The 18,477-nt window shown below is 38.1% G+C and overlaps 1 protein-coding gene across 2 annotated transcripts in view; it reads left to right on the forward strand.

Moving 5' to 3' along the window:
• The window catches only part of LOC130147791 (macrophage mannose receptor 1-like), a 66,575-nt gene that overhangs the window by 22,674 nt on the left and 25,424 nt on the right, over positions 1-18,477 (forward strand). For both annotated transcript variants that reach the window (XM_056335467.1, XM_056335468.1), the window contains exons 8-17: positions 3,095-3,252; positions 7,985-8,098; positions 9,487-9,602; positions 10,977-11,125; positions 12,702-12,901; positions 14,000-14,124; positions 15,297-15,384; positions 16,323-16,467; positions 17,981-18,022; positions 18,141-18,304. In XM_056335467.1, the coding sequence (XP_056191442.1) occupies positions 3,095-3,252; positions 7,985-8,098; positions 9,487-9,602; positions 10,977-11,125; positions 12,702-12,901; positions 14,000-14,124; positions 15,297-15,384; positions 16,323-16,467; positions 17,981-18,022; positions 18,141-18,304 (1,301 nt within the window). The remainder of the gene's footprint in view (positions 1-3,094; positions 3,253-7,984; positions 8,099-9,486; positions 9,603-10,976; positions 11,126-12,701; positions 12,902-13,999; positions 14,125-15,296; positions 15,385-16,322; positions 16,468-17,980; positions 18,023-18,140; positions 18,305-18,477) is intronic.

Below are 18,477 nucleotides of genomic sequence, written 5' to 3' on the forward strand. Positions count from 1 at the left end.
ACATTTTAAAGAAGTTAGGCTCTAAAGGAAGTTAGTGTATATTCACCTTACTCCTTGGAAGCAGATGATTTCACAGTTCAATGCCTTCTCCAAAGACCTTTCCTGAACTGACTGCTCTGCACTGTTTTTGTAAAACTAAATGTTTCTGAAAGGCCAATAGTCCTGAAGGAAACCAGACTTCTCACATACGGCACACTCACTGCAACAGACTATTTTGAAAGCATTTTTTTCAGAGGAGCGAAATTGGAACAAGTAAAGAAGCCTTCTAAGGCAGTTTATAACAGTATCACATTACCCTTGTTCACCACTGAGATGAGAACACCATGTATTGCAGTGCCTAGAAAATCTTGTCTGCATCAGAACTCCGCTGCAGTAAGTGCTGTACAGAAAGAACAAAAGTCTGTCTTTCAATTCACAGTCCCATGATAAAACAAATCATGAGATTTGTACAATGAGATGAATATTGTCATAGTAGCTGAGCTTTTGTTGGCATCACCCACAAAGGAGAACTTCAGGGAGGAACACGAATAAATAAGTGCATTCTGGATGTTTACACAAAAATCCAGCATGTGATACAGCACAAACATCCAGAATGCATATCTAAGAGAGTGGGAAACAGCTTATTTACAAGTGGCTGGAAAAGAAAATATATGTTATTTAGTCACCCAGCTTTCGAGATGATTGCAAAACTCTGTGACAGCATTTCTTCTTCAGAGGAGAAAATGTTAAGTAGGAAGAAGCTCCACAGAGCCAGAAATGGCTCTTGGCAATTTCTGATTTGCATGGCTTATTTAGCTGCCTTTGATGTAATCGTTTTGTTAAAGAATGCTGTTTATTGTTCATATTACCATGGTGTGAGCTCACCAGAGTAGGAGCTTTGGCCATGAATGAGGCCTCTGCTGTGCTAGGTGCTCAATAAACATGGACAGAAAGATTTAAACAGGTAACTAAACAAAAAAGAAGTTAGAAAGCATGGATGGCAGTAGCTAAGGAGTGAACGAAAGCATGATGTGCAGTGGAATTTGAACAGGTTTCCATTTTGATAGCAGAGAAGAGTTTAAAGGGGTGTAATGAGATCTGACGTTGGAGGACTTCTGAACATGAAGAGCAGTCTGGAAGATGAGGTGAAGGTGCCTGTTTGAAAATAGAGACTGATGTGCTGTGAGTCTGAGCCCTTCTTATTGGGGAAGAGATAGTAAAGACAGTATGGATGAGCTATGAGGGCTGATTATACTTGAGTATAATAAAGATGAGAGAGGAAAAGAGAAAGGAGAGAGCTGACTCAAAGTGACAGGCTGGGAAGGTGATTTTTGCAGCAGCTTGGTTGGTCAAAATGGAAGGCCTCCATGTTCCTGTAACTAGCAGATGGGAGAAATGTCACAGGAGAGTTGTAACTTGTGAAGCTGTCTAGGAAAACCTCCATCTGAAATGTGTTAATCAGAAAGCATTGCCTTGGAGCAATGATTTTTAACTCTTTCAGAGGCACTTCTGTTGCTAGTGACAGCAGCAGCAGAAAAGAAAGTTCCAGTTCCAGTGAGAGACCTACTCCTACAGCTCATGTCTTTTTGCATAGGTTCACAATCCCATCTTTAATTTCCATGGGTGATTGTGTTGTTAGGTTAACTGTGGTTAGTTTGGATAAAGGGTGCTAGAGGAAAATTAACAGAAGACAGCCAGAACTATGATAACAAACTGATCAGGAAAAAAACCTCTGAGTATTATAAATGGGTGGTAGAAGCACAAGGTCATAAGTGTTGCAACACAAACAAACTGGTAGGCTGCAACAAGGCTTTACTATCAGTCAGAGTCTACTGTCCATGCGCTTTCTCTTTCCTCTAGAGGCCAGACCACAGCACTCCTCCTCCATCCAGCCACCTCTCCCACACTCCTCAGAGGTATTTAACCACTTAGTGGGAATGAGCTACAGCTGCACATCATCCATGCCAACCAACCCACTGCCTCTGAGGCAAGGCCCCATCTGTATGTTATCAATGCCAATCAACCCACTGCCTTCATTCCTCTACACATAAGTGGTGTAAAAATTGTTAAAAAGTAATCTCCCTGTCATTTGTGAAAAATACTCCCAATGAGTAAGTTCTAGCAACCAAGTAGTTCATACTCTGATTGGAAAGACTGCTATCTAAAGAAAGGTCTGTGGATGTAGTTGGCCAGTGTGATCTGAATCACAGTGCTGTGGATAAAAAACCCCACCTGCTGCTTTAGTGTAGGCTGGATAACAGACTACAAATAAATAATTAAAAAATAACTAAAAATTGCCAATTGTGCTGAACAAAGTCATAAAATCAGTTCTGGAGAGGAATACCCTTTGCTGATGATGGAATTTTGACTGATTATAAATGCCAAAATTTTTAATCCTCCTTATTCAAATAGCTTATCTGCAACAAAGCTAGGTATGAACATTGTAGTAGCAACACATTATAGTGGAGCATTTTGGGTACAGACAAATTAGACCTCTAAGAAACAGCTGCTGTAAAGTAACATCTTTGATCAGTCCTGCATTTCCCTTCCAGCCAAAACCCAGCAGTAAGTCTATTAACTGTAAATTGAAAAAAGTCCAACAACTACATTAATTTCATTTTGCTCTGAAATGAAATACAATATAGGAACACGTGTAATGGGAAAACTCGCAGGTACTCTGGTTGTCAGCTCTAAAAGACAGCACTGGGTGTCTGAACATTAGAAAAGAGGGCACATCTTTCTTCACTATACTAAAGGTAGGAGGAAAAGGAGAAGTGGCATTTTGTTTAGGTGTTTATTCATGTCTTGTTACAAGAGTTTTGAGCTGGAAAAAAGAATGAACCTAGTTGTGTTGCAACATAATTCAACAAAGAAAGTATTTTGGCTGTTTTATACAAAGTTAAACACTCTTATTTTATTGCCACTACAGTAAGTGTCCTTTCCTGATGATGAGCAAGTATATGAGGAACAGTCTGCCCTCTATGAAACAGGGAGCCTTAATTTCCTGTGACTGCCTTTTAAACTTCCTGAGAATAAATTATTTTGTGTTCTATGCAGATAAAATCTCACATCATATAAAAGGACTGTTACCAACCTTGCTAATCATATGTTTTAGAGCCAGCTGATGAGCTGTGGATTGGGTTGAATGACCTCAAGGTTCAGATGTATTTTGAATGGAGCGATGGGACACCTGTCACCTACACCAAATGGCTTCGTGGAGAACCCACTCATGCAAACAACAGGCAAGAGGACTGTGTTGTTATGAAGGGAAAGGTAAAGTCATGTAGTTATTAACTTAATTACTTTTAAATTTCATTTATCATTTGGGTTTTTTTCTGTGCAGGAGCACAGAAGTAGGGGATATCAGTGCTTGAAGCAGACTATTTTAGAGTCTTATAGGTGTTACTTTTTTGAGGAAGCATCCCTGTTCAAGGTTGCTAGAAAGTTGTTTTTGTTGTCTTCCTTGAGAAGCACACAAATGGTGGCTTTGCTTGGGAGCAATTACCCCCCTGGCCCATATTTCTGGATTTCAGTTTGTGCATGTGGGCTCTTTTGGAGAAACTTTTAGTTACACTGTGAAGCACATGAACATGTAAATGCTTTTCTTGAGGAAACTTCAAAGACATTTCGGACATGTTTGGATTTTTTCTGCTTTGACTGAATATGGGATATACACCTACCTTAAAAAATGTACTAGCAATTTTTAATTATGTTAAAGAGAAATACTATCTGTAGAAGAAAATAGAAGCTACCTTTTTCTTTTTCTAGGTAAAGCTATAAATCTCAGGTCTAGGTGGATTAGATGTTATGCTTGTATCTGCACTGCCCATGAAGAGCTACGAGAGAAGTAGTTAGCAGTGGCATTAGCAAAAGCCTTTACTGAGTGAGTGTATACCTGTAGAGGAATGAAGGCAGTGGGTTGATCAGCATTGATCACATGCAGCTGTGGCCTTGCCTCAGAGGCAGTGGGTTGGTTGGCATGGATGATGTGCAGCTGTAGCTCGTCCTGCTAAGTGGTTAAATAGCCCTGAGGGGTGTGGGAGAGGGGGCTGGATGGGGGAGGAGCAGTGTGGTCTGTCTTGTGGAAGCATGAGCATGGACAGTAGAATCTGACCAATGGTAAATCCTTGTTGCAGTCTACTGGTTTGATTGTGCCACAACAATCGGTGCCCTGTGTGAGGCTGATTGAGTTGGACTCTGACTACAACATATACCTACAACTGAACAGCTGTGCTTTGAAAGGGCTGTCTTCCAGAGTGTGACAATGGTTGATGACCAAGGTGTACTACAGGAACAGAGACAATGCCTAATGCAGAAGTCTGTGTGTGATTTTGAAAAATTGTATTTTTCCTTTTTGTGATAATTAATAATACTGAATTTACCATCTCGTTCAGGCTTTACCTATTTTATCAGGAGGAAAAAAAACTGTTTACCCATGCAAAATTAAAACTTGAGCATTGTACTTTTGGTGAGTGTGCTTATAAATTGAAGAGAACTAATTTTTTTTTCCCAGTTGGCCTGAATACTATTCAGAGCTTACCTCATAGGGCAACATGTGGTTGGGTATAAAATAAAATTAATTCAGTGGTCAGGGTCTCAAAGCATTAAGATTTGGACTGACTGGTCGTGTCCAATATGCCATGCCAAAAGTGGCAGCATTCAGTGCAGCTAGGTAACCTGTGATTGTTACTCAGAAGTGGAGTTTCTGATGGCAGGCTGGCATGCTCAATGCTATGGTCAAGAATCAGATGAAGACACCAGTTTGGGTTGCTGGGCCTTGACTTTGGGAAGGGAAGAAGCAGAACACTCCATCCTCTGGTACACCAAGCTTTTTCCTCTTCCTTCACCTAGCTTGTCAGTACAGAAGGATCTTGGGGTCCTCCAGCACTGAATATGTATCAAGTGAGACTTGTATCTGAACCTCAGGGGCCCTTTTAATTCCAACAGCAATGGATAGAGATGTTTATGGCTGTAGCTATAAATAAAAGTAGTAGCCTGCTGTTCCATTCTGCTGCTTTAGGAGAGCTGTCATCCTTTTGCTTGTATTAGTGCTCCAAAGCAATATGGAAAGCATGATGTAGGTTTTGGCTGAAGAAATAAAAGGGAGTTTTGATTTGTGAAAGAGAAATTTGAAAAAGAGCAAAAGTCTTCAAGTATACACAGCTTTTTACAGAGGTTGCAATTCTTCCAATAGTTCATTTAGTAAAAAGGCAGAATGAGCTACTTACAGCAGGGTTTTTAATGTGAGTAAGAACAGGTTAGCTGGAAGCCAGCGGGGATATTTGAAATAAGTTACTTCCCCTCTGAGGGACTGAGAGAAAGGATGTTTTGAGGTTTTACAACTACTTCTTTGGTTCTCAGAGAGTGTGAACTATTACAAAACGGTTCCATACCCATTGCTTTATGTGGCTGGTCTCTCTGCTGCCCATAGATGCAACAGCAGATCATTAACCTTCAAGTATAATGAAAAAACAGAAAGCACCGGTGAGAAACAAGGATCAACTCCTTCCTAACAGATGAGGAGCCAGAAGCCAAGCAAAATACTCCAGCTTGCAGGGACAGAGCCTGTCCGGCCAGAGCCTGTCCCGCTGTCCCCAGTGAAGGAGCACTGCAGGAGGGGTAGGCAGCTGGTGGCAGACCACACCCCACATCTGGGATGATAAGGTGGGTCCAAGGTCCAGCCCAGTAGCTGAGTCAGGATCAGGACTGGAGGGAGTAACCAGGGTCAGACACAATCCAGTGATGGCTGGGCAAGCCCATAGTGACAAGGTAAGCCCAAAATCAAGCCAGGAAGGCAGTCCAAAGGTCAGGGTCTGGATCAAAAAGCCCCATAGCCAGGTACAGACATTGCTGGAGCTGGAGACAAGTACTTCTGTTACAGTGTAGGCAGGGATGGAAGGCCCAGGTCTGAGTTTAAGTGGAGCTCCAAGGGCCCATGGTCAGGCAGGTGGGTGGAGGCCCCAGGTGAAGATGGTGGGGGGCCATTTAGGTCTATTGGTGCCCTCACTCCACTAATAGAAAGTTAGAAATTAATTATAACAGCAAGGCATACAACAATGATATTAAAAAGGACTTCTATTTTTAACATGTTTGTTCATTGTGTAACAATTTTTGTCTATTTGTCATTGAATTTTATGGTTGTTGAGGCAGTTTTATTTGAACTCCTCCTTCACTTCACTGTTCTTACTTTAATTTGACTCAGTACCTTTTGGACAGTGATGCAAATTAATGTGATACAAATTTGTTACAATATAAAGAAGCTACTATCTGTCCAGTTTAATGATTCAAAAGGATAGCTGTCCACATTTTTCTACCATTCTTTTTGATGAGAAGACTCTTTTGCTTTCTATACCAAGTTGTAAGTCAGACTGGTAAATATTTATTTCAAGGCTAAATTTTAAGGTCTTGATGCTTTCCATCAGACCAGGTTTTCCTTTGGGTTAAAAAGTCAGTAATTTCTATTGTGAGAGTTATAGATTAAAAGAACTACACACATTTTAGCTATATACAGACTTTTCATGTGACTTTTGTGTAGAAGGCTAATTTTATTGTGGATTCTTCTGAACTCTTTCAAAATACATATCTATTTAATAGTTGGTCTTAGTAGGAAAAGTAACTTCAGATTCCATGGAAGTTGCACTGGTCCAGTATCTCCTGGGATCAGCCATCAACTGACCAAAGAATAATTATAAGTTGGTTTTCCCTGGTTTTTGTTGCGGTTTGTCTACCTAGAGTACATGTATGGTTACATTGCTGATTGTTCCGGGTTATTCACTCCTTGGCTGAAGTCACCTGAATCCATCACTTATTTTTATGAAACAAAACCTGCCCCTGTTAATGACACCAGCTTATTTTTAAAGGAAGTATTTGGATTTAGTTAATGAGGAGGTAGGAAAACAGAAAGATATTTGCAAAAAGCAGCTCCTAAGACATGGTAAGAAGTCCCTAGAAATTACTGTATGAATTTCCCAGTGAAGACACAGTTATGGGAAGACAGCAAAGGATCTTCCTTCAACTAGAGCGCCAAAGCTTCAGAGTGAGTTTTCCCGTGTTGATGAAATCTAAAGGTTGTGAAAGTTGTGCTTATTTCTTCCAGACTGAGAAGGTCAGAATTCTGGGTGGTTATTTGGAGTGCCTACCAGCCTAGTGAGAGTGAGAAACAAATAGTAGGAGATGATGAGGCAGCCACCAATGGACTTGCCTTGCAGTCAGGATAGGACAGAAAAGACACAAGCACTACCCGAACATCCTAGGGTTCTTCATTGTTGTAGGCAGTAGTGTTGAGCTTTGGGAGAGTTTTTGCTGGAAGCAAAGGTTCATGAGAACTTTGCACACTGTGGCACAGGAGACAGTGTATTACCATGATGATTATTTTATATTTCGGGGCGAGGTGGGGGGGGAGAAAAATTGCCACCAACCGATATGATTTTACTTATATGAAAGTGGAGTCTTTAAGGCACAGGAGAGTGAGTGCTTTGCAGACGTTTCTCTTACTCTCCCAATACCTTAGTTCATCTTTTAAACCAAAAAAAATGTAAAATATAGTGGGAACATGGTGTGAGGTTCCTTACCTTCAGTACAGCTCTCACTGAATGTCATTACTGCTTCTGAGAATCTGTAGTATGAAAAGTAACAATGGTAATTCTAATTTTGACAAGGAACTTTTTGTATCTTCAGATTTTTATATAAGTATTAACTAGGAATGTAGTCTTCTCTTGGTTTTTTTTCTGTTGAAACTGGGTTTCTGCAGAGAGAGATGACATTTCCCTTTCCTCCTGCATGCTTATTAAATCAGTAGTCTTTGTAAAGATGTTGTATTGCTGTTGCCTCCAAGGGTTCACTTTTCATTGTACATCAATGGTGAATCAGCCCCAGTAGAAGTGAGACTGGAACGAGGTTGAAATTAAGTACTGAACTTAGATGTAGGTTTTGCTTCTTTTAAAGCTAGCAAAAAAATTTGGAGGCTAAATCCCACTTGATTGTGATGTTCTCTTCTTATATTCAGGATGGATTTTGGGCAGACCGTTCTTGTGAAAAGAAAATTGGCTACATCTGTAAAAGAAAACCCATGTCAGAAGCTCCTACAGAAGATGAAACTGTTGACATGGGCTGCCAGAGAGTAAGTGATCAGAAAGCTGTCTGCTCTGAGTAGGCTGCTAGGAATGATTAAGAGGAGAAAATGCCACCTAGGTGACAGATAAAACAGGGAAAATGGGTTCTGTGTTGTCATTATAAGATTTGGCCTTCTCATTTCTATGGCAGATGGGATAGGTGATACATATGAATAAATCTAGGCTTTGACTGTCATTTGGCTTTTGATGCTCCCTTTCTTTTTCTGGAACATAAACCAACACTGAAACCTGTTGTCCCTGCAGTAGGCCATTTTTCCTTGATTGGCATTCAAGCCTTCCCAAGGAATTTGCCTGTACCAGCCTTTGCTCTTCAGCTCTGCCTATATTTTTCTTAAAATTATTCACAGCAGGAAGGGTGTGCTTGTCTACATACTATTCTCAAGGCTTTGCTATGGTCTCTGGCAGTGCTTTCTACTTGAAAAATTTGTTAGGAGTGTCTGAGCAAAACGAATCCGTTGTTCTCCTTCTGAACTGCCAGCAGGTCTATTGTTTATTCAGTAATGCTTGCCTTCTGGTAACATAACACTCAGAAATTCTGGAAAAGCTACTGTAATTTGTTATGTCACAAGGAATCTTACTGGGTTTTTGTCTTCCATGAAGAAACTGCCTTTTCTCCCAAGTCTGCTTTCTACAGCTGCATAGGAAGTCTTTGATGTTTATTCCCGATATTTGTAAAAGACTACCCAGGAACCTTAAATATCCAACTACTGGAGAAGATAAAGGGATTCTCATTTTTATGGATGTTATCCTTGTCTAGAGAACTAAGTGTGTGCTCATAGAAAAAGTCTCTCATAGGTTAGAAATTGGAGACCATTAGAAGAAAATTTGTGTGAAATGTGGCTGGTCAGAGCAAACTCTTCCTTTGTAAGCATATTCTTGGGTTAATGACATTTGAACAACAAAACATTAGAAGAGAGTGTTACTGTTGATTAATAATAAACAAACTTGTTTGAGGTGTCGTTCACTTTCTGAAAAACCAAGCTGAAATTTGCTTCTCAAGACCATTCCCATGATTGTACAATGCCTCTGTGCCAGTTATAATCCTATACTGGGCATTAAATGCACACAGCAAAGCCTCTCATGCCTTTGTAAGTGTAATGCACTGATTAAAAATTCATTATATGTGAAAAATTGATTTATGAAACAAAATTTTAAAAAGCTTTGATCCTGCCTGTTTTCAGTCTGGCTTTTTCAGTTCAGTTGTTCCTTTGTCCTGTGGTTAACTGACAGTGGTATAAATCAGTTCTGTTTTTTGCTGGGTTTTTTTCATTTTCTTTTTCTTTCTTTCTCTCTTTTTTATTTTTCTTTTTTTTTTTTTTTAAAGATGTTTTAAAAAGCTGCAACATATGTGATCATGTAATGTTTATTTTGGCAGGGTTGGAAAAGACATGGTTTTTATTGTTACTTCATTGGAAATACATTTGTATCATTTTCCCAAGCAAATCAAACCTGTGGAAGGCATCAGGCCTTTTTAGCAACTATTGAAGATAGGTATGTAAAAGTCTACTTGCATGAGGGGATCACATGAGGATTTAACACCTAGCATCATCTGGATATCAAATAAAGACTGATCTGGACAAAAATGTTGCTTGAGAGGACAGCTGTCTGTAGATACAGAACTTCTCACAGTTTTTGCTTGTATATTAAAATCCAGGAATTCAGTTTATAGTAAAAATATATTATGGCTGTAAATTCAGTATTGATATAGATGGGTATGTCAAGGAAAAAAAAATAGAATTATGTTTTCTATTTCCTTAATTGTAGTGGCTTGAGGATGGGTTTTACTTGAGTGAAGGGTGCAGAATCCAGTTTTGATTATTAAATGAAGAGATATGGCTCTGAATTCCTTTCAAAACTAGTTCAAATGAACAAGAGGATATCGCTTGCACCTATCTGGTCTTCTCAGAATTGAGCTAATTTGAAAAAAGTTAAATAAGAAACCAGTGATGATAGAAGTGCTTGGTACCTGAAAATCCATCACAATTCAGACAGGGTTCAGTGTGTTCTCCATTTCTGAACAACTGGTGCACATTATTGAATGCGGCATATAGGGAAAATGAAAGGGTTAAGAAACAGCTTATTTTGCTTGCAGTTGACTCAATGATTGACACTTTCTTTTATTTGTTTCTATATAATCTACATAGATCTGTTCTAGTGTGGAAGCTCTATATCCAAACGGTAGCTCTTTAAATGTAGGTAGCACTGCAGCTGTCATACAAATGGTTTAACATTAATGTGGTCTTCAGACTAAACCTTGTTAAGGGGAGACTTTTATTTGGTTTGATTTCTTAGGAGCTGTTTGTTTAGACACCATAATGAACCATGACAGGCTTTACCTCTACATAATTTTGGTTTCCCAAACATAACTTTTCTTGCATGATCATTGGATGTAATTTGCAGTGTTCCTTGTTTTGATAATTTAGTATCATACTACTCTAGCCTCTATTTTTGTGTATTTCTTCAATAATGATGAGATTCCTTTTCCAGTTTTGGATTTGCCTGAAGCAAGAAGTCATTAAAATGCAAGGGTACTAGAAACTCTCAAAAAATACAGTGCTATAACATATAAGTCATATCAGGTTTCTTCTTTCCCACCAATTTCATGTCAGTCCATGACTATGTCAATTTCTTTACTGGATATCTGAAGAGAAGGCAGAATACTCTGGTATTATGAAGTTTACAAAATATCTGTTATGTAATTTTTTGTTACGTGTTTTTTTTCAAGTAAATCCATCTAAGCTATGCTTTCAAGAACTTACAGTTGAAGTTCTGAGAACATTCTGATAAATTTATGAGAAAACCCTTTTACAACTTTAAAAAATATATTTAACAGTATTAAATTAACGGTTGTGTTCTTTTGAACAGATATGAACAAGCCTATCTGACTAGCCTGGTTGGGCTGAGAACAGAAAGATACTTCTGGATTGGACTTTCAGATGTAGAAGAAAAGGGAACGTTCAAGTGGGTTAATGGTGAATCTGTCTTATTTACACACTGGAATTCTGAAATGCCTGGTAGGTATGACTCTATACTGTTTAATAAATCCAGTGCCCAAAAGCAATACTCACTACTTGAATTCCTTTACTTCGTTCCTTAGTCCTCTCTTGATGGTATGCTGACTGCCTGCTCTCAAATGTATCTGGCTGCTTTCTTAAGTGTGCAGTGCTGTTGCTAACTTCCAGCTTAGTGCTGAAATGAGTTTTTAGCATGAGCTTGGGAATAAACTTTAAATTGAGATCAAGTTTCTGATTTGCATCTGTTCTGAGAAAGTCTGTGTCTGTACTATGGAAAAGCAACCTCTGCAGGCATATCGCGTCCTGCTTACAAGTCCTGCCTGTTCAGCCATATCTCATAGCACACTTGCTAGCTGCACGTTTTGAGATGTGTGAGATCACAGCATGCATGGAGCATCTCCGGTCCTAGAGAAAATGGGATTGTAGGGAAGGACAGGATGTCAAAGGGAAGATTTCTATTTAATCTTTTCTCAGTTAATATCTTTACCAGACTAATTGTCATTTCCTTATTTGCCAGGTTTTGCTGATGAAAACATGGCATTTTTTTGTGTGCTAATTAGATTATAGGACTGGGAGGTCATTTCATCTCTGAGATGATCACATCAGAAAGGGGATAGTCATCAGCTATCAAGGTTCTGGCATTTGGCTTTCAGGAGATCTTTTAATTTTCTTTAATTTCAGTGCCTAAATGCTGATTTGAATGTGTCAGGTGGAGTGGTAAGGCTATGTAGACCATGAATCCAATACTAGGCTTGTATATAACAAGTTTGTTTTTGAAAATCATAGTCAGATTAAACAAATTTGAGAACCTAGCTCTAACCACATCTTCTGTTTTAGGGGAGAAGTTGTTGGATAGAAGGTTATGATGTTGCTAGAGTCAGCCACTGGAGGTGATTTGATGTGAGGCAAAATTCAGTATCAGATGTGGCTGAACCACAGATTTTTTTTCTTTTTTTCTCTTTCTTTTTAAATTTTTTTTAACTTCATGGATTAGAATCATTGAATTGTAGAATCACAGAATGGTTTGGCTTGGAAGGGATATTTAAAGATTGCCAAGTCAGCCTCCCTGCCATTGGCATCGTGCATTGGATCAGGTGGCTCAAACCCTTCTACAACCTGACCTTGAACATTTCCAATGATAAGGCATCCAAAATTTCTCTGGGCAACCTGTTCCAGTGTCTCACCAGGCTCATAGTAAAAAAATGTCTTCCTTATATCAAACCTAAACCTACTCTCCTTAATTTAAAACCACTGCCTCTTGTCATGTCATTACAGGCCCTGGTAAAAAGTCTTTCTCCGTCTTCCTTATTAGCCCTTCTTATATAATGAATGGCTGCAGTAAGGTCTCCCTGGAGTCTTCTCCAGGCTGAACAATGCCACTCCCTCAGCCTTTCTTCACAGAAGAGATGTTTCATCCCACTGGTGATTTTCATGGCCCTCCTCTGGATCTACTCTAACATTAGAAACATTTTTGACTCTACACAAAGACTTAATTTCTGTCAGGATAGAATATGAATTTTTCTGAACTCTTATGACTCTTTAAGTGTTGCTTTTGTGCATTCTTGTTTACAACCAGGAAGAAAGCCAGGCTGCGTTGCCATGAAGACTGGAATTGCAGGTGGATTATGGGACGTAATAAAATGTGAAGAAAAGGCAAAGTTCCTGTGCAAAGTGTGGGCAGAGGGAGTGACAGTTCCACCTGTTCCTACAACAACTCCTATTCCCCGGTGTCCAGAAGGCTGGGACTCAAACAATCGTATTAGCTTCTGTTTCAAAGTAAGTATGTTGCTTATTTCTCCATTAAGGTAGTTTCTGTTCTGCACATGTATGCAATAAAAATCAGTATACATATGTCTTACTGTTTCATAAGCTTATTTACAGATTAAATGTAGAGGTCTCATTCCCTTTTTGTTGAAATGCTTATGGTTTTGTTTCTTCCATTAAAGTCTGATCTTCAGGTCTGATCTTCTGTTCTGAATTTCCAGTTTGTTTAAGACTGAACTTCCCATTCTTTTAAGAGTAAAAATGCCTTTCTCCTGGTTGTTGTCTTGCAGCAGATACTCTTGTCAGCAATGCAGTTTGCTAACTGGGCCTGAAGACCCTCATACTAAGCTTGTGTTTCACAGCAATGAGCACTCAGAAACCCTATATTCAAAGTTCCTGTAATCCTTTGTCCTTGTTTCAGCTGGGATAGAGTTATTTTTCTTATTAGTAGCTGGTGCAGTGCTGTGTTTTGGATTTGGTGTGAGAATAAGATAGATAAAGCAGATGTTTTCAGTTGTTGCTACCTAATGTTTATACTAAGTCAAGGACACTTCAGTTTCTCAGTCCCTGCCAGCCAGAAGGCTGGAGGGACATAAGAACTGGGAGGGAACACAGCCAGGGCAGCTGACCTGAACTGTCCAAAGGGACATTCCGTTCCATAGAATGTCATGCTGTGTATATGAACTGGGGGCAGTGGGCTGGGACCTGCCGCTAGGTGCTCGGGGACTGGCTGGGCATTGGTCAGGGAGTGCATCACTTGTGCATCATTTGGGTTTTTTGCTCCCTTCCCTTTGGATTTCACTCCTCTCCCCTTCCCTCTCCTTTTCATTACAATTGTTATTATTATTATTATTATTTTTATTTTATTTCAATTATAAGTTGTTCTTATCTCAGCCCTTGAGTTTTACCTTTTTCCTGATTCTTCTCCCCATCCTGTTGAAGGTGTGGTGGGGAGTGAGTGAGCAGCTATGTGATACTTAGTTGCTGTCTGGAGTTAAACCACCACATCCCCACAGAACAAGTTAATTGTAAATTAATTGCTTTTGGGTAGCTAATCTTGATCTTGTGACCTATGGCCTATTTTGCCTGATTGCAAAATGCTCTCTTTAGCCTTTTTCAAGAGGAGAGCAAAAGAAAACATGGCTTGAATCTCAGGAGTTTTGTCGAGCTATAGGAGGAGATCTGGCCTCCATTAATGGGAAAGAAGAACAGTACGTGATATGGCGTTCTATTGCGTGAGTATCTGTACTGTGGTCATCCTTTAACTAGTTTTTTGACCTTTCTGAAACATTTTATTTAAGGTGTATGTTTTTACTTCTGTATAAACCAGTCTGCATTAATAATCTGCATCTTTATCAAACACAGCAAAAAAGCAAAGCTGATGAAATAGCAGGAGTTGTATGACTAGTGGCTATTACCCCAGAAACTAATGCTAAAATGAGATTGGCAAGATATCTAGCTGAGGCAACATTTATCATCTGATGTAAAAATATTTACTGGGGATTTGGGGATCTTATAAAATTACCACAGATGCTAGTTGTTTTCACATAAGCAAGTGTACAAATAGGGTAACAGTTGTGATATAAATCTGGTCGATATGTTGATTGTTTGTCATTTTTATGAACTAATCAGAAAGCAGAAGCAACTTCAGTTTCATTTTTTCCTACACAGGGAATGTAACTAAGGTTAGTGAGTTCCTGAATGTTAAAAGCAGGTGTGAGATTTTGGAATGAGGTCAAATACCCTCAAAAATGTAACACTTGCAATATGACCTGAATAGATTGGGTTCAATTAACTTCTACATCCTTGTCTAACTAGGAAGCAAGACTGAAACATAGCAGCCTTGCAAAATGCTAACAGTACTAGAACCCCAGCTACATACTTACAGCAAGGAAAAAGTCTTAGATGCTGTATTATCACAAATTGACTCAATAAATTAAGATAAGTAAATGTGTATGCTTGCAGACAAGAATTAGTTTAAGGTGCTGGTTTTTAAATGCATTTCAACTGCAACAAGTGTTTCCTTGTTTGTGTTTGGAAACCCTAAGTGCCTCTACAGAGAAAATGGAGAGTTGATAAATGGAGCAACAGTAGTTATTGAACCATTACACAAAAATATTAAGTCACCTTATTTTCAGGACTTGGACTGGATCTGGACATTTTCTTGGTCAGTATTTCAATCTGTCTGAGTTAATGTACAGTGATAACAGCTAGAAGTGGTTGCATTTTAATTAATTTCTGTTGTGGTTGTTATTGTTTCTAACAGCTTTAAGGATTATTTTTAGAGAAGTTTATTAACTGTTGTGAATGACAGATTATAAAAATATTGGATTCCTCTTATTAATTTTGGTTTTATGTTTAAAGTTCTTATAAATGGGACATTTATTATTTTTGGGTTTGTTTTTAGGAATAATGGCTATTACCACCAGCGTTTCTGGATGGGCTTATATTACTTGAATCCTGATGATGGCTTTATTTGGAGTGATGGATCTCCAGTGAGTGATTTAATTTTCCACAGCTGTTATTTTGCAGTCCCTGTGCTTCTCAAGTGTGTGTGGTGTATGTGTTTCTGTGTAATTTTATGCTTAATCATAACCCTTTAGTATATCATGCTCTCTTTAGGAAAGCTTATGAATAGCAATTTTCATGGCTTGATTTTTTTGGCTAAAACTTATTGATTTGTGATAAGAAAATGTGCATTGAATCAACAAGAAAATTAAATTCTTGTAGACTAAGAGAATGTTCTTATAAATGCAAGGATTTTGTGAATAAAAGAGTACATCTTTAGTATTTCTCTTCTTTGCTAATTAGATCTTTATTTGAAATGACCTATGTTCAGTGTAGCTGAAGGCAGTTGTTTTATGCTGGTGTGACTTGACTGTACTTTAGACTAAGATATAAAATTGTCAAAAAAAAAAAAGTGGTTTTGGAGATGTGGGTGTAAGTCATGCAAAGCTGACCAAAATACATTGAAGGAATTTTACCATACAGAAAACTGAAACTGGAATTTATACGGAAAAATTAGAATAGCAATAATATTTTTCTGAGAAAAATGTCAATATTTTTATTGTGTCTCAATAATGTCATACTATTTTAGCTCATACAGGACATTTACTTAATTTAATATCAACATGTATCATGACCCATCATTGTTATCAGATGAATTTTACAGAATTTAGGTCCTATAAAAACCATCAATATTCTTCAAATTGTGATCAGAAACAACTGTTATCTAAGCTGCAGTCCAGTTGAAATCTGAAAAAAAGTTTGAAATGTCAGCATTTGCATGGGGAGATTCTGGTTTCCCAATATCTAAGTTTTAAAACTGACAGTAGGAACAAGGTGTAGGGCTGTGGTTTGATGCTTTCCCCTCCCTCTTTCAATTATTTTCTTTCTATAGAACAGAATCTTCACAAAACCTTTTCTGTCATAGGTGAGGTATGAAAACTGGGGCTTTGGAGAACCCAATAATTATCAAGGAATCGAACTTTGTGCAGAGATCAGTGGTGATTCCAGCATGCTTTGGAATGACAGGCACTGTGATTATCTGTATGGATGGATTTGCCAGATAAGAAAAGGTATCGCTTACTCCTGGGTATTAGTATAGTAAGAAATAATTCTCACTTCATTTTTTCCTTTACTTTAAGAAATCAAAAATTTCAAAACCTGTTTATCAGGATGATTCCCTGTGGAATATGAAATATCCAAGTGATATAAGGATTCCCAGGTTTTGATGCATTTGAAGATACAGTGCCTTTGGTGCCCTGTGGGGACTTCTCACTGATCTTGCTCTATGATTTCAGAAGGAGAAATGTGATACTTGAGAAATAGGAAATGTTCCTTCGAATATTCACATTCGCTTTTGACTTTTCACTTTAAAAAGTTCATACTGTTGCCAATAAATTACGGATTTTCAAGTTATTAGAAAATACTTTGCAAATCAGTTCACATACTTGAATTTTTGTGTGTGAAAACTCTCTCCTTTACTTGGCTCAGTTCCCGTTTTTTCAGCTAATTGAATCTGTAGTAATTCACATGTTGGTTTCTTGCTAAATTCTCTTGAGAGCTGAGTTTGGTTATTTTGGGTTTTTTTGAAGACATTGAGACAAAAATTATCATTTAGGGAAGCCTTGAGTTCCACAAGCAGTGCATCTACTTAAGTCTGAGTATTTTAGCAAGTGCTCATTTAAAATTTTACCACATTCTTATATTGGGAGGGAGGGGAGCAAAATAAAGATTCTGCATTAGATTATTGACAATAAAATACCAGCTCTGCTTTGTATTGGTAAAAGAATTTCTTAGGCAGATAATTTCTTTTTAAAAGTCAGTATCTCTGAGCTTATATTTTAGCATAAAATAAATTGATAAACCTATAAAGACAGAGATCTCCTGTATTAGAAATAGTTTTTCTGAGAGTCTAATGATGTCATCCACGACGCCATCTCCATGATACCATAGCAAAAACAAACAGGGGAATTCTTTAGCCTGAAGTCTTCTTTTCGGGGACCAGTTAAATTTCTTGGGATCTTCTCCAGTGAGATTTTATCTAGAGAAATTTTCAAGATCTGGATAGAAGTTCCTCTTAACGAGAGAAAGATAGAAGGAATTTCACTCTGTATTAGCTAGGGCACCATGGAAGAAGGTAACCCAGCCTACATTCCTGTTGCCTCTGGTTTAAGCCAGAATTAATGCATAAGTGACCTGAGGAAAGGAGGAAGAGGGGGATACAGGACTGTCTTAATCAAGTTAATGCTTTGGGACATAAAATCCCCTTTAAAAGCTTTGGGACATAAGGTTTTCTGCCTCCAGTGAATACCAAAAATTATTACTTAATTCAGGTAAATTTCAAGGTATTTTATAATACCTTGCACATAAGGAATAGCCTCAGGAAACAAAAATATGTGTTTAAAATTAAATAGTGTATGAAAAATCAGAGATTTAGGCTACTTAGTTCCTTCTACTTTTTGGTGTTAAATCCATTGCTAACTGTGAAATTCAATGTCAATAGAAAAACATGCCTATCAATCATACTAAATATTTTCTCTTACAGCAGAAAGCATACAATCATAATATTATATTTTTTCCTTACAGGAGCAAGTGTAAAGCCTGAACCAACAGAATCTCCTGCACCCAGTAAGTTTTATTGTTATTACTATTTGTGTGTGCATGTTTAAAAGCATTTAAAAAATTTTACTGATGAGAATGTCTTGATCTCAGGAACAATGAAGTTTGCTTACAATTTGTCTTACAGAATACAAGACTACTGATGATGGATGGATTGTACATGAAGATAAACAATATTATTTCAGCACGGAGAGTGTTCCTATGGAAAAAGGTCGGGAGTTCTGCAAAACGAACTTCGGAGACCTTGCTGTCATTGAGAGTGAAAGTGAAAGAAAGTTCCTCTGGCGATATGTAAGAAAAATCATTAATACTATGGAATAAATCATCCAAAACAAGTGAGCATGGGCACAAATTCTTTTCATCCCGGTGTTCTCCCTGCAAGTTTTATGATAGTGTAATTGTAGTAGCATTAAGCCAGATTAATATGAAGAACAAACTCAAGTCTTTTTTTCAGATTGTTTCAT

This window comes from Falco biarmicus, chromosome 4, assembly GCF_023638135.1.
Source record: "Falco biarmicus isolate bFalBia1 chromosome 4, bFalBia1.pri, whole genome shotgun sequence".
Taxonomy (NCBI): Eukaryota; Metazoa; Chordata; class Aves; order Falconiformes; family Falconidae; genus Falco; species Falco biarmicus.